At 34.1% G+C, this 14,882-nt stretch overlaps 1 protein-coding gene across 3 annotated transcripts in view; it reads left to right on the top strand.

Annotated features, from left to right (window-relative positions):
* The window catches only part of WDR7 (WD repeat domain 7), a 316,799-nt gene that overhangs the window by 70,827 nt on the left and 231,090 nt on the right, over positions 1–14,882 (top strand). For all 3 annotated transcript variants that reach the window (XM_078060265.1, XM_078060266.1, XM_078060264.1), the window contains exons 12-13: positions 79–848; positions 2,149–2,237. In XM_078060265.1, the coding sequence (XP_077916391.1) occupies positions 79–848; positions 2,149–2,237 (859 nt within the window). The remainder of the gene's footprint in view (positions 1–78; positions 849–2,148; positions 2,238–14,882) is intronic.

The following is a 14,882-nucleotide window of genomic DNA, read 5'->3' as shown; positions in this document are numbered from 1 at the left end:
TCTATTTGTTGCTCAGTCATGAATGTATGCAATTAAACACTTTATATTATAACCATTTTTTAAAAATGTTTTTTGCAGGGAAATTTGCCTAAATATTCTCATAACTCCCTGATGGTTCAAGCAATAAAGACAAACCTAACAGACCCAGACATACATGTGCTTTTCTTTGATGTGGAAGCGTTGATTATTCAACTCCTGACTGAAGAAGCCTCTAGGCCGAATACTGCGCTTATTTCCCCAGAGAATTTGCAAAAAGCATCTGGCAGTTCAGACAAAGGGGGCTCTTTTCTAACTGGAAAACGAGCAGCAGTTCTCTTCCAACAAGTGAAAGAAACTATCAAAGAGAACATAAAGGAACATCTCCTGGATGATGAAGAGGAGGACGAGGAGATGATGAGGCAGAGAAGAGAAGAGAGCGATCCAGAGTATCGGGCCAGCAAATCTAAGCCATTGACCCTATTAGAATATAATTTAACGATGGACACTGCAAAATTGTTCATGTCATGTCTTCATGCCTGGGGTTTAAATGAAGTTCTGGATGAAGTTTGTCTTGATCGCCTTGGAATGCTGAAACCGCACTGCACAGTATCTTTCGGTCTCCTATCGAGAGGAGGTCATATGTCCCTGATGCTTCCTGGTTATAATCAGCCTGCTCGGAAGCTGTCCCATGGGAAAGCAGAAGTAGGAAGGAAGCTGGCAGCAACCGAGAGCGTTGGAAGGGGAACTTACGGAGTGTCCCGAGCCGTCACCACACAGCATCTCCTGTCTATCATATCTTTGGCAAATACATTAATGAGTATGACCAACGCAACTTTTATTGGTGATCATATGAAGAAGGCTCCTACCAGGTGTGACCTTGATAGTTTGATTTTATTCTCACATTTCAAAATAAATAAATAAATAAAGCCTGTTTTATTTTTCTCACTGTTTTATTACTTGGGGGGGGTGCTCTGCCCACCTTAGCATTTTTGTGTCATCTCAGTGTTTCCCCTTGAAATTTTAAAACACAACATGCATGATTTAAAGCATGATAAAATTACACAGTTTAATCTTTACTCAAACATACTACGTAGCTATTTAAACTGAGTAGCTCAGATCAGCTTTAATAAGTGAATTACAGACTAGCTCTTCAATAAATATAATCTTAGAATTGTATCTACTTAAAGTTTGCATTGACATTTAATTCAAAGGGTATATTTGGTTGAAATGCTTCTTTATGACTTATATGTAATGAATGATAGGTGTTCAGTAATTAGCTTCAGAATTTTATGAGAAGTGTAGTAAGAATTTTTCAGTTGGAAGAGAGAAAACAAGTTTTTAATTGTAGGAGAGTATTATTTTAATATTTCAGGAATATCTAACCTGATTTGCTATTACCTATTTTCCAGAAGTCATGAAGACAACTTTTTAAACTGTGGTTTTATTATACTTTATTGAGAATTGATCATATTGAGAAATTTAAAAAAATCAAATACTTAAGTAGTACTTACCTTGTATCTGGTTCTGTTGTAAGTACTCTATAGATACTATTTCATTAATGCTCTTAATCCTCCAAGGTAGGCACTGTTATTATCCTTTTACTACAGATAAGCAAACTGAGACACAGGTTAAGTAATGTGTCCAAGGTCACACAAGTTGGTTAAGTGGTATCACTAGAATTCACAATGAAACAGACTGCCTCTGGAATCCAAGATTTCTAATGCCTTATTACCTTTTTCAGATTTTAAGGATGAATTCTTTTAGACTCACTGTATTGTTCCATGAATTCATTTGGACCAATAATATAGGGAGGGCTGAAATCTCAGCATGCTAATATTGAAGAATGAAGGACTAATTACAATATTTATTTGTCAGTGGTAGTACATTAAACTGTTCAGAAATATTTCTTAAATTAGTATAAAGCATAAATTGTAGATATAAAATTTTTACTTGCTATTTGCTAATCATTCAATATATTAACATTTGAAAAGGAAAATGTTAATAGGTACAAAGTAGTAAAAAAACATTTTTTGGAATGGTAAATTGAAAATGTTCTGTATATGTTTCTTTTATAATTCATTTGGGACTAGAAAGCTTAATATTTTAAGTGGTTCTGGAAATATGAAAGTATGATGTATATATACATATATTTTCTTCTTCTTTTTAAAGGCCACCTCGACCAAGCACCCCAGACCTTTCTAAGGCAAGGGGTTCCCCTCCAACTTCCAGTAATGTTGTGCAAGGACAGATTAAACAAGGTAAAATTAAATCTTATTAAGTAATTGACCTGACATTTCAGCTGTAGAAACTGAGGAGGCACAGCTAATGTATAATCATAACATTTTGTTTGTCTCAGATTGTTAAAAGAGAGAAAAGTTGTTATATTCCAGATGTAAATATGGATAATTAAGATGTCAGTTAAAAATAAATCAGATTTATTTAGAAACTGATAAATGAGCATATTTCACATAATTTTATTGTACTGTCTTTGACCTAATTTTTATGAATTAGGGGCACCTTAACTTGACAACACTAGCGTGTTAATTGTGTATCTTGAGTTTAAAAGTTATACCTATTTTTAACTATATTTAGAAATGTTTAAAATCATATTTTCATACTCTTTTCTGCGTTTGCAAGTAGTTCATGCTTTGTAATCCACAAGTGGAAAAACTTTCTTTTTATTTACATCATTATTGTCTACAGCTTTGTTTTTCATTAGTGGATAGAAGAGAAAGTTGAGTTTCTCTTCCATTATTACCTTTTATGTTCATTATAAGAGTGGCAAATGCAGCCAGAGTTGGAGATGGGGGGGTCATTTCTGCTGAGAGAGCTTTCTTTCAGGCCGAGAGTTAATGCTGACTCACTCAGAATGTGATAGAAGTGAAGAAGTGAGCAAGAGATGGGATGATGAAGGTTCTGCCTGTAAATGGTGACTTCAGGGTCTTCTTTTTTCCATAGGTTTTTTGTTTTGTTTTGTTGTTTGTTTAGGTTTTAAAGATTTTTTCTTTTTCTTTCTTTTTTTTTTTAAACAATTTTTCCCTTCCCTAGGACAAGTACTTTTCTCTTTCTTAGCTTAGTATTTGGTATTTACTTTAATATCTTTAAATAGATGCCTGATTTTCAGTTTTAGGCACTATTTGCTTCTCATTATAGAAGATAAGCTCCCACATTCTCTACCCCCACTCCATCATTCATTCTAACCCCACATGCTCACCCCTTTTGTTACCCTTTCTCTGATTAAAATTAATATAAGCTATTATAAAATAATTGTATGTTATAGAAAAGTTTTGGTTGGATAACTTTTTATACTTGTGTACATGTGAAACACATGTATAAAAAAGTACGCAAAACAGAAATATGTGGCTCAGTAACTTTTACGTGCTAAACTCCCTTGTAACTACGTCCGTGGACAAGAAATCGAACATTGCCATCATGCCAGAAGTTGCTGGTATGTTCCTTCCCAGTCATTATGTGCCCCCTTCCAAAGGTAACTACTGTCTTGACTTCTGGGAAATTACTTCCTTTCTTTAGAGTTATACCACGGAAGTTTAAATCCCTAAACACTGTAGTTTAGTTTTGCTATGCTTTGAATTTTATATGAATTCTGTCAGTCACAGAGTATGTATTCTTTGTGTGTGGCTTCTTTTGTGAGATTTATCGATGATGCTGCGTTTGAAGTTTACTCATTTTCATTGTTCATTTTTATTGCTCTGTAGTATTCTGTGGAATGAGTAGACCACAGTTTCTTCATGTATTTTCCTGTCAATATACATTTGAATTATTTTCATTGTTTTTCATAAATCTACAAATGTTCTTGCATTTGATTCTTAATGTACCTTATCAGTATTTCTGTTGTATATATAACTAAAAGTGGAATTTCTGCATATGTTTAGCTTTAGCTTTAGCAGATAATATTAGGATGTTTTCCTAAGTGAGTGACTACTATACATCCATCAAAATGGCTAAAGTGAAAAAGGAAAGTACTGTTGGCTAGGATATGGAGCAACAAGAAGTCTCATACACCATTGGTGAGCTATGCTAGCCAACCCTGAATATTTTCCATCTCTTTCACTTCAGCCATTTTGATGTATGTGTAGTCTCTCATATATTTAATTTACATACCCCAATTCCCATCAAGGTTGAATACTTTTTTGGTATGTTTATTGCTCATTTCTATATGTTCTTTTGTGAAGTGCCTGTTCAACTCATGTGTGTCTATTAGGTTGTTTTCTAAAAAAAAAAAAAATCCATTGTAAGGGTTGATCTGTGACTGTCCTTGATATGAGCCCTTTGTTGTATGTATTGCAAATATTTATTTGCCTTTCACTCCTATCTTTGAAATTCAGCATCTGTCAATTTCAGTGGAAATATTAATTTTTTCACTTATACTTAATATTTGTATGTCCTGTTTCAGAAGTTACCCTGATACCCCTACCCTGATATCATGAGGATATCCTTCTGTTTTAGAAGCTTTATTGTTTTACCCTTTTTATTTAGATCTATAATCTGCCTAGAATTCAGTTTTGGATATAATGAGCAGCAGGGGTCCTGTTTCATTTTTTTCCTCCATACAATACCAGATCGGTCTGGCATGATTTATTGAAGAGATGATTCATTCCCCACTGCTTTGCAGTGCCATCCTTGTCATAAATAAAACGTTCTTCTGTATGATCTGTTTCTGGGGCAGTTTGAGCCCATTGATTTGCTTGTGTGTTCTTGTGCCTTAATTACTGTAGCTTTGTAGTAGGACTTGGTATTCAGCAGATAGAGTCTTCCCACCTTATTCTTAAAGAATGTCATGGCTATTCTTGTTTCTTTGAATATCTCAATTGTCAGTTTAGAGCCAGTTTCTCAATTGTTATAAAAACCTATTGTGATTTCAATTACAATTTTATTGAATTTATAAATGAGTTTGGGAAGAATTAATACCTTTGTGGGTTTCATTCATTCAGTATATTCACTGTATTCAGTATATTCCTTTATTTATTTAGATCTCATTTGGCTATTGTAACTCTTTTATAGTTTTCTGTGTAGAGGTCTTACATACTTTTTATTTAGATTTTTTCCTAGATAAGGATTTTTAAAATACTCTTGTAACTGGTATTGAATACAATAATGCAGATTATTTTGTATGTTGACCTTGTATCAAGCAGTCATGCTAAACTCACCCATTATTTGTAGTACTTTATTTGTGGATTACTTTGACTATATGGACAGTAATATGGGATGCTTTTTCTATGCCCAGTGTTTTCCCAAAGGGGAAAATTTTAAGTTTTCATAATTATTATATTTCCTGTGTGCTTTTCATAAGAAATTCACTTTCCATTATTCCTTTGCTAAGTGCTTATCATCATTGTATGTTGGGTTTTGTCATGCTTTTTCTGTATCTGTTGAGATGATTATATAATTTTTCCTTTTATTCTGTTGTGATTGATGTATTATCATCTTATATATTGTTGAATTTGGCTTAATGTTTTTTATTTGGGAAAAAGTTTCCTCTTCTTCCTCTTCCTCTTTTTTTTTTGTTCAAGTAAGTAGGCTCCATGCCTAGCATGGAGCCCAATGCAGGGCTTGAACTCACAACCCTGAGATCAAGACCTGAGCTGCGATCAAGAGTGACACGTTTAACCAACTGAACCACCCAAGTGCCCCAGTTTTCCTTTCTTCTAATGCTCTTATTAAGTGTTACCTTATTCAGGTTTCAAAAAAATGGATTAAAGAATCTTTTCTCTTTTTCTGTTTTCAGGTAGAATTTATGTAAGATTGGCATTCTTTCTTCCATAAATGTGCAGTAGAATTTGCTGGATTTAGATCTAGAGTTTTCTCTGTGGGAAGTTTTTTAATTCTGGGTTTAATTTCTTTCATTGTCATGTGACAGTTCAGATTTTCTGTTTCTTCTTACATCAGTTTATTAAGTAGTACATATTTAGCGATTTTTCTAGTTCTTTTAAATTTGTTGTCATTTGAAAAGATATTATCTTTTAAATTTCTTTAATATCTGTAGTGATACCACCATTCTTATTCCTGATGTTAATCATTTGTATCTTCCCTCTTTTTTCTTGATCAGTCTCATCAGGAACTTATTAATCTTATTAGTTATTTTAATGAATCCTCTGTGCCTTTGTTTATCCTTTCTAAGTGCATATTTTTTCCTATCTCCCTGAAGTCTGCTCTTCTCCTATATTTTTTGGAGTTATTATGCTGTTTATTTTTAACTTGCTAAGATGGATGGTTACTCACCAATTTTTAGCCCTTCTTCCTTCAGAGTATATGCCCAAAATAATGTTTTCTGTAAAGAAATAAAGACAATTTTGCTTCTTTTCAGTCAGTTTGAATTTTATTTTTCTTACCTTACTGCACAGGTAAGGAGTTAGAGAATGATGTTGAATTGAAGAAGTTAGAGCAGACATCCTTGCCTCATTCCCAATCCATGGGATAAAGCATCCGGTCTTTATTAAGTATGATGTTAGCTTCAGGTTTTTCTTAGATGAGGAGGATGTTAAGGCAGTTACCCTCTATTCCAAGTTTGCTGAGATTTTTTAAATTATGAATGGGTGTTAGATTTTGTCAGATGATTTTTCTGCATCTGTTGAAATTAGCAAATGATTTTTCTCTTTTATTTTCTTAAGACAACGTACATTAACTTTTGAATTTTTTTTTCAAAGATTTTATTTATTTATTTGACACAGAGAGAGAGATACTAAGAGAGAGCACAAGCAGGGGGAAGGGCAGAGGCAGAAGGAGAAGCAGGCTCCCCACCGAGCAGGGAGCCCGATGTGGGGCTCGATCCCAGGACCCTGGGACCATGACCCGAGCCGAAGGCAGCCACTTAACCGACTGAGCCACCCAGGCGCCCGAACTTTTGAATTTTAAAACAACCTTGAGATCCTAGGTAGACCACACTTTGTCATGATGAATTATTCTTCTTATAGATTGTTGGATATAATTTGCTAAAATTTGTTAAGGGTTTATGTTATGTTTATGAGGGATTTTGGTCTAGTTTTCATTTCTGATAATGTTCTTTGTTCAGTTTTGGTAACAGGATAATGCTGGTCTCACAGGAGTTAGGATGTTATCCTCCCCCCACCCCCCTGCCCTTTTTTTTTTTTTTTTTTTTGTATTTTCTGGAAGGGTTTGTGTAGAATTGATATTACTCTTCATTTGTTTGATCTAAATTTACTAGTGAAAGTATGTGGGCCTGGAGTTTTCTTTATGGGAAAGGTTTTAACTACAAATTTAAATGCTTTAATAGATATAGGGTTATTTAGATGTTTTATTATTATTATTACATCTTGGGTGAACTTTGATATTTTGTGTCAGAGTTACTGGAAAAAAGTTTAATATTCTCTAATTTTTCTTTTAATATCTATCTGTAGAAATTGAAAATGGTATCCCCTCTCTCATTTCTGTTATTCATAGTTCATGATTTTTCTCTTTTTCTCTTGAGTAGTCTGGCAATGATTGTGGGTTTGATTATTCCTCCTTGTATTTCTATTAGTTTTTGCTTCATGTGTTATAAAACTCTCTTACTAGGTACATAAACCTTTATTACTGATTGTTTTTACTTTTTTCATTATGAAATGACCTCTTTATCCTTGATAATATCTTTTGCTTTGAAAATCTACTTTGTTTATAATAATATAGCCAGTTCAGCATATTTGGTTACTGTTATTAGCATGGTATGTATTTTCCTGTCCTTCTACTTTTCACCCATTTTGGGTCTTTACATTTAAACTGTGTTTCTTTTTTTTTATTATTATTATGTTATGTTAATCACCATACATTACATCATTAGTTTTTGATGTGTTCCATGATTCATTGTTTGCGTATAACACCCAGTGCTCCATTCAATACGTGCCCTCTTTAATACCCATCACCAGGCTAACCCATCCCCCCACCCCCCTCCCCTCTAGAACCCTCAGTTTGTTTCTCAGAGTCCATAGTCTCTCATAGTGAAGCAGGGCTCCACCCCAGGACCCGAAGATCACAACCTGAGCTGAAATCAAGAGTCAGATGCTCAACTGACTGAGCCACCCAAGTGCCCCCTCATTTGCTTTTGTTTTTTAAGATTTATTTATTTATTTGACAGAGAGAGCAAGAGCAGGAACACAAGCAGTGGGGAGTGGGAGAGGGAGAAGCAGGCTTCCCACGGATCAGGGAGCCTGAACATTTGCTTTTTTTAACAAGAAATCTGATGTCATCTGTATTTTCCTGTATAACATTTAAAAAATTTTTTTACTTTATTACTCTTGCTGTTTTAAAGATTTTTCTCTTTGTTACTGGTTTTGAGCCATTTGCTTATGAAGTACCTTGGTGTAGTTTTCTTTATGTTTCTTGCGGTTGAGGCTTATTGAGCTTATTTTTATAGTTTTCATTAATTTAAAACATTTTCCAACTATTATTTCTCCAAATATTCTTTCTATTCTCTCCTCTCTTCTCTCTTTAGTGGACTGATAATTATATGTACATTAGGCCACTTGAAATTGTTTCATAGATCACTGATGCTTTATTTTTGGATTTTTTTTCCTCTCTGTGTTTTCATTAGGTAGTTTCTTTTGCAATGTCTTCAAGTTCATTCATCTTTTCTTGGCAATATCCAACCTGGTATTAAGCCCAACCAGTGTATTTTTCATCTCAGACATTTTCATCTCAGACATATGATTTGCATGTCCACAATTTTGATTTGTTATCTTTTTTATATACTCATTGTCTCTATATAACTTTTTTCAATATATTAGTTATAATAACTGTTTTAATACCCTTATTTGATAATTTTGACATCTCTGTCAGTTTGGGTTGATTTTTAATTGATTTTTCCCCCTTAGTATGGACTGTGCTTTTCTGCTTCCTTGCATGCCTGGTAATCATTGTTAAATGGCAGATATTTTAATTTTACCTGGTGGGGTACTGAAGATTTTTATATTGTTATAAATCTTTTTTTTTTTTTTTTTCTTTTGTAAGCTATATTCTGGATGCAGTTAAGTTGCTTGGAAACAGTTTGATCCTTTTCTGTTCCTGCTTTTGATTTGTTAGGTGGGTTTGGAGTTATGCTGTGTCTAAAGCTAATTCCCATTATTGAGGCAAAAGCTTCCTGAGTACTCTGTCCAGTACCCCCATGCATTATTAATTTTCCAGTCTGGATGGTGGGAGCACCATGGCCTTTGGCCTTACAGTTTCTTCACACACAAGAACTGATCAGTGCTCTGAATATTTGAGGGGGACGTCTGAAGAACCTGATCTTTGAAGTTCTCTTCTCTCTGTCCTATGGATTCTAGCTGCTCTGGCTTCCTGAGACTCTCAGCTCTGTCTCTTCAACTCAGGGAATCTGTGGGGCTCTTCCTCAATCCCCATTCCTGTATCTTGGTCTAGAAACTCCTACAAGGCAATAAGCTGGGGCAATCATAGTGCTGTTTATCTCCAACTCCTGACTCTCCGTTCATCGTCACTTGATGTCCAGTGTCTTGAAACCATTGTTTTATGTATTTGGGGGGGGGTTTGTTTTAGATGTGATTATAAATCTGTTTCATGTTATTACATCTTGGCCAGAAGTGGCAGTTCCTCTCCCTTTACTCCTAAAATGTTCTAAATATACTATTACTTCATAAAGTAAAAATTATGTTGTATAGAGTTTCAATATTTTTAGAGCCATTACTTCAGAGAGAAATGGAAATAGGCTTACAGAGGTAAGAGACTTTTTAAAAATATGGTTAGTTATAGTGGTATGATTAGGATACAACAGCACCTTTTAACTCTGTGCTTCTTCTGTAATAACATAGATTTATGTCGTAAATCCACTGAAAATATCTTCCAGCTTATACAGTACAAATCAGTGGCAGGGCATACTCTCCTCCATTTAGTTAGTTCAGAGCTTCATTTAAGATCAGTTCCTGTTAGAGATGATATTTGTTCTCATCATTACCATCTTCGTTATCATTCTTTGTAGTAAATGTTTCTTCTTGGATTACATTTTTCTCCCTCTGTAATCCTAGCAGATACAAGCCATCCGTTTAATTTGTGACATTGTTGTGATGCATTGTGTACTCCACCACTGTTATGGTATTGAATTTACTCACCTGGTCAGGTCTGAGGACGTTACAGTTCGAATGCTTTAACGTTGCTCCTTTCATAAAGCATCACGTTTTGCGAGCAGTTGGGCGGGGCGGGGGGGGGTACCGAGAATTGAGTCTTTTTCCAAAGCATTTATTTAAGGCAGTAGAGTTAGGAATTTCGATTTGAAACAGCACAGATGCTTATCTTTTAAAGTAAATAAAGGTTAGCAATCTGTAGTGAGAGTTACGTGGTAAGATACTTCAGGATGGCATCATGAAACCCACTTCCTATTTGAACAATGAAAATATGGAGTAATTATCTCTTTAACAAATATTTATTAAGCCCTTTTTTTCTCCAGACAACTCTATTTGGGTCATTAGGAAGATTAGTCTGATGTATACTCTCTTGAGTAGTTTATATATATCTAGTAGATAACTCATGAACATAAACAACTAGTTTAGGGTAAGAAGTGGTAAGAGAACGGACAAAAGCTCTGAGTTCTCTGACTACAGTTGAGCAGTTAGGGTATTATCTTTTTGTCTTTCTGCTCTGCTTCTCTTAGCTCGGTTTTCTTTTAACATTTTCCTTTTTCCTTATGTTTTCTTTTCCTGACTCCCACTACAGTGCACATTGACTCACAATCCATTTTTCAAGCTGGATTGCAAACATGAATATGCTCCTTTTCGATAAACTGTCACTTATATGTTGGCTAATACTTGTTCAGCTGCAAAATAATCTATATGGAGTAAAGACTTTAGCTGGGGATTGGACCTTTCATAGACATTTGGGTCTAAGAATAAAGATGATATAGATAGTTCAGCTAACATAATTTCTCATAAATATTATCAGGGTATTTCATTGGAAAATAATTTCTTCACAAGAGCTTTATTTTGTCTAGCAGTGAGCTTGTTAATTCAGTCTTTGCCAATCATTAACATTTACTGACAGTCATACTTTTTGATAGAGACAGTTTTTATTTATTAGATACTCGATTGTGTACTTTATAAAACATCTCACTTGAGAAAGGGATCAGAAATGTCAAACTAAATTTTTGTTCATAGTTATACAGCCCTAAATCTGCCCATAGCTGTAGGCTTATCTACATTCTGACGTACTGTACTTCTCTTGATCAGTTCAATAATGTTATGGCATAAGTCTTGGTCTGTGTCTCTAGTGCCTATCTTGATTGTGACCTATTTCTATGTTAGTAGTTGCATCTTTACTCAGTGGTAGTTGTGGAAGCCAGTCTAGGCAATTTAAATATATAAGATTATGTTACAGTATCTGCTATTTTATTTTTCAGAAATCGATTTAATTTAGGTTGTCTAAATTTAGAAGTAGGTGGTAGTCATTGTTAAATTATTTCAGGAATCATTTATATAAATTAATCAATAGTTTTTCACCATCCTTTTCCAGGGTCTATAGCAAGAAATATGGAGTACATATATCAGGTCAATGTATGGACCTCAGGACTCCTTAAAATTTTGTGTTTGAACTTACATGCCTTTTATTTTAAAAATTGGCTTAATGACTTTGGTCTTTGGAAGCTCAAAGGGCAGACATTTGTTCTGTTTGTTCTTTTTTATTCACTGATTTCACACAAGTTCTTGGGACAGTAGCTGAAACATAGAAGGCACTCAGTAAATATTTGGATGAATGAATCTATAGATACCTTCTCTTTATGCTTCTAGTGTCAGTGTGTCAGTAACTAGGTGCTAAGTCTTTAACGCTGACAAAACAAATCTCTGCCTTCAAGGAACTTATGTCTGGTGGAGGAGATCCAGAGGAGAGTGCAGTTGATGATAATATTTTAATTAGTTATTTGCTTTTCCTGCCAGACTCTCAGTAACTGAGAGCAGCATCTTTGTCTAATCTTTATGACTTTTTATATGCTTAGCCCAACATCTGGCACATAGTAGGTGCTTATTGTTAATTAAATGAAATAGAAAATTTGAATAGCCTCCATATGTCTAATTCAAGTTAGTGTTCATGTTATCACTTTTATCTTTCACTGTAATAAACTCTCCCTCCATGGTGCTTGGTCTTAGCTCGCTTATTTATTTTAGATGTTAGTAATGAAGGATACTTTTTACAGAAGCGGGATTTTTAAAATTTTTTTAATTTTTATTTTTTGGACTCTGGCTGGAGTTATAGGCCAAGGTAAAATTATCATTACATCTCAACTTATTCCAATTCTGATGAAATCCAGTGGTGATCTGGAGGTTAAGTAGAGTTACTGTATTTTTCAAACATTATTAGCACTTTTGTATTTTGCCTTGATGTATGTCTGTCAGAACACTATCTTGAGCTGTTAATTCTTTCTGCTTTATGGTAGGTTCTTATCCTTTCTATTTTCTGGAACCTTGTACTTCCCTATTGCCCTTAGACTTTTTGTGCTCTTCCTTCATAGCATTTTAAGGATATCCTTTTTCCTTAGAATGTTTGATTAATGATTTATTCTAATGCTACATGTTGACTTAAAAGATGATGAGAATGCTCAGCTCCCTAAGACATGAAAGTGTAGACATAAAGGAAATTTATAAAAAGACGGATGTTGCTCTGAGATCTCTACATTGAATGGCAGACCTAGTGTGGAATGCCTCCTTCTCTATCCTCCCCTCTCAAAGCTTTGTGATTATCCTGTAACACTTTAGATAAAGTGATTCATTGTTAAATAATTTTATTTATTTATTAGTGTTAAGCTTTGGAAAAACTTCTTTATGGATTGCATTTGGTTTTACAGAAAACTTTCTAGATTTTCTTTATTGAAAAATGTATTGAAAGGGCTATTTGTGTTTATGTACCAGGAGGCTAATGAGGTTTAGAACAATAACTTGCTACCTAAAGTATGTTCACTTTCTGTCCTTTATATATTTATCAAGTCACAATGACAGTAGGGAACAATGGAGTTCAGAGTCAGAGTTCAAATGAAGACTGGAATAGACCTATTCAAAAACTGAAAACCAAGGATGTTGTAATATTGAGTGCTATGTAGATGCTATTTAACGGGAGGCCAGAGCATATGTGTGGGTGTGTGTGTTGTCACACAGTTCGTTTATCTTTGCCTGTCTTTCCATGTGATAGTAAGTAGTTGAAGAGGCTCTTAGCTGCAAAATTTAAGAACTTTCCTAGGTGGAATAATAGAACTTGTGCCACCTTTGTCATCACTTGAAGCTATGCTGAGACTTTTGCCCTTAGGTTTTACTAATCCTTAATAAGAGAAGCCAATTGATAATTGACATCACTTTTTTGTTTTAAGAAACCAAATGCTTGCTTATGCTCTATGCTGTAAATTGTCAATATTCAGTGCTACATATGACTTCTTTCAGATTTATTATTGTCATTAAACCTTGAGCTTTTTGTTTTGGGGGTGGTACTTTTTAAAATTTCTTTTGCTGATTTTTCTACCTGTGGACAGTTTTAAAAGCTCAAGCAGAGTTAATTTGAATATTCTCAATTAATTATAAAAAGTAGTTGTAGATTCTGCAGTCTCAGCTGTGAGGTAGTCTGAATGAAGTATTTTTTGGTGGTGATGCCAAGATTTTTAAAGCACAGTAAATCTGATTCCTTGATCTCTCTTATAGTATTCTTGATTTTTTTTGTGTGCTCACAGAATTTATTAAAGGAAAATGTAAATGGCGTTTTCTTTATATACTGTCATTTAAACAGGACTCCAAAAAAGAGTCTGTTATTTCTCTCATTAAAATAAACTTACATATATTAAACATTATTCTGTTAAGACCTATTATGCTTATTCCAGCACTTTTCTCAGTGGCATTTCTAGTTTCCTTTATGTTTGTGACTTACAGAGATGGAGTTTAATCCCACTACTTACTTGACCTGGCTAGGGTAATGATCACTCAGTCCTGAACTTTTACTCATTTGTATTTAATTTCCTCACCTCTCACTCTACTGTCCTCTCACTTAAGAGTAAAATCAGATAGCACAGCCTTTTCAGGGATGATAACAATGATTTCTCCTTTTTTTTTTTTTTAAAGTGAAATTATAGAAGTGTCCCAGTTGTTGGAAACCACTAGAGGAACTTTGTGAACAATTTTGGTGGCATGAAAGCTAAAATCTGAAAATTTACTCTCTGCCATCCAGGCTCGCCAACTTCTTGCATGAGGAAGTAAATATTTGATAGGCCATAATAACTGAATTTGTAATTAAAAAATTTTTAAATGAAAAATTTATTCAATGGAACATAAAAATATTTGAGATTTCTTTGCAAGATTACAGTAGAATTCTTATATCTTAGGAAATGTGCAGTTAAGAAAAGCTCTGTTTTGTTCATAAACATAACATTATAAAATTATTATAATTTCATAAGGAATAAAAAACAGGTCTGTGATAATAAAAGCAATTATAATTTCTCAGATGAGACTTTTATGGTTACAAGATGTGCTTCTTATGGTGTATGGAATTGGATTTTCTGTTTTTATTACTGTTCATGTACTTTTAGTTCTACTGGTTACTACCTCACACGTGCCTGATTGACATTATGATGCATTCGTGTGGAAATTATGAAAAGTTGTTTTCATGCAGCTGTCCTGTAGTTACAAAGGAACTTCACTGCATGAAAAACAAACATATCATTCAATGGACAATGCTTAATCTGTTCAGGAGCCCAAACCTATTGCTGTTCAATGACAGAAGAAAGGAGAGGGATTAATTTGAAGATGCTTGTGCATGACATATGGTAATTTCTCCATAGGAAGGAAGTGTCACATGGTGACCTCTAAATCTTAACATTGACCTCCCGTTGTAGAATGTGTATGCCATACGGTCTTTTTGCCTTTTCATATGATAATTTAAGCTGAAACATTTTCCTGGTAACATAACTTTTTTGGGGG

The sequence above is a fragment of the Halichoerus grypus genome, chromosome 13 (assembly GCF_964656455.1).
Source record: "Halichoerus grypus chromosome 13, mHalGry1.hap1.1, whole genome shotgun sequence".
Taxonomy (NCBI): Eukaryota; Metazoa; Chordata; class Mammalia; order Carnivora; family Phocidae; genus Halichoerus; species Halichoerus grypus.
The sequence above is the reverse complement of the archived record's forward strand: the minus strand, read 5'-3'. Positions and strand labels throughout refer to the sequence as shown.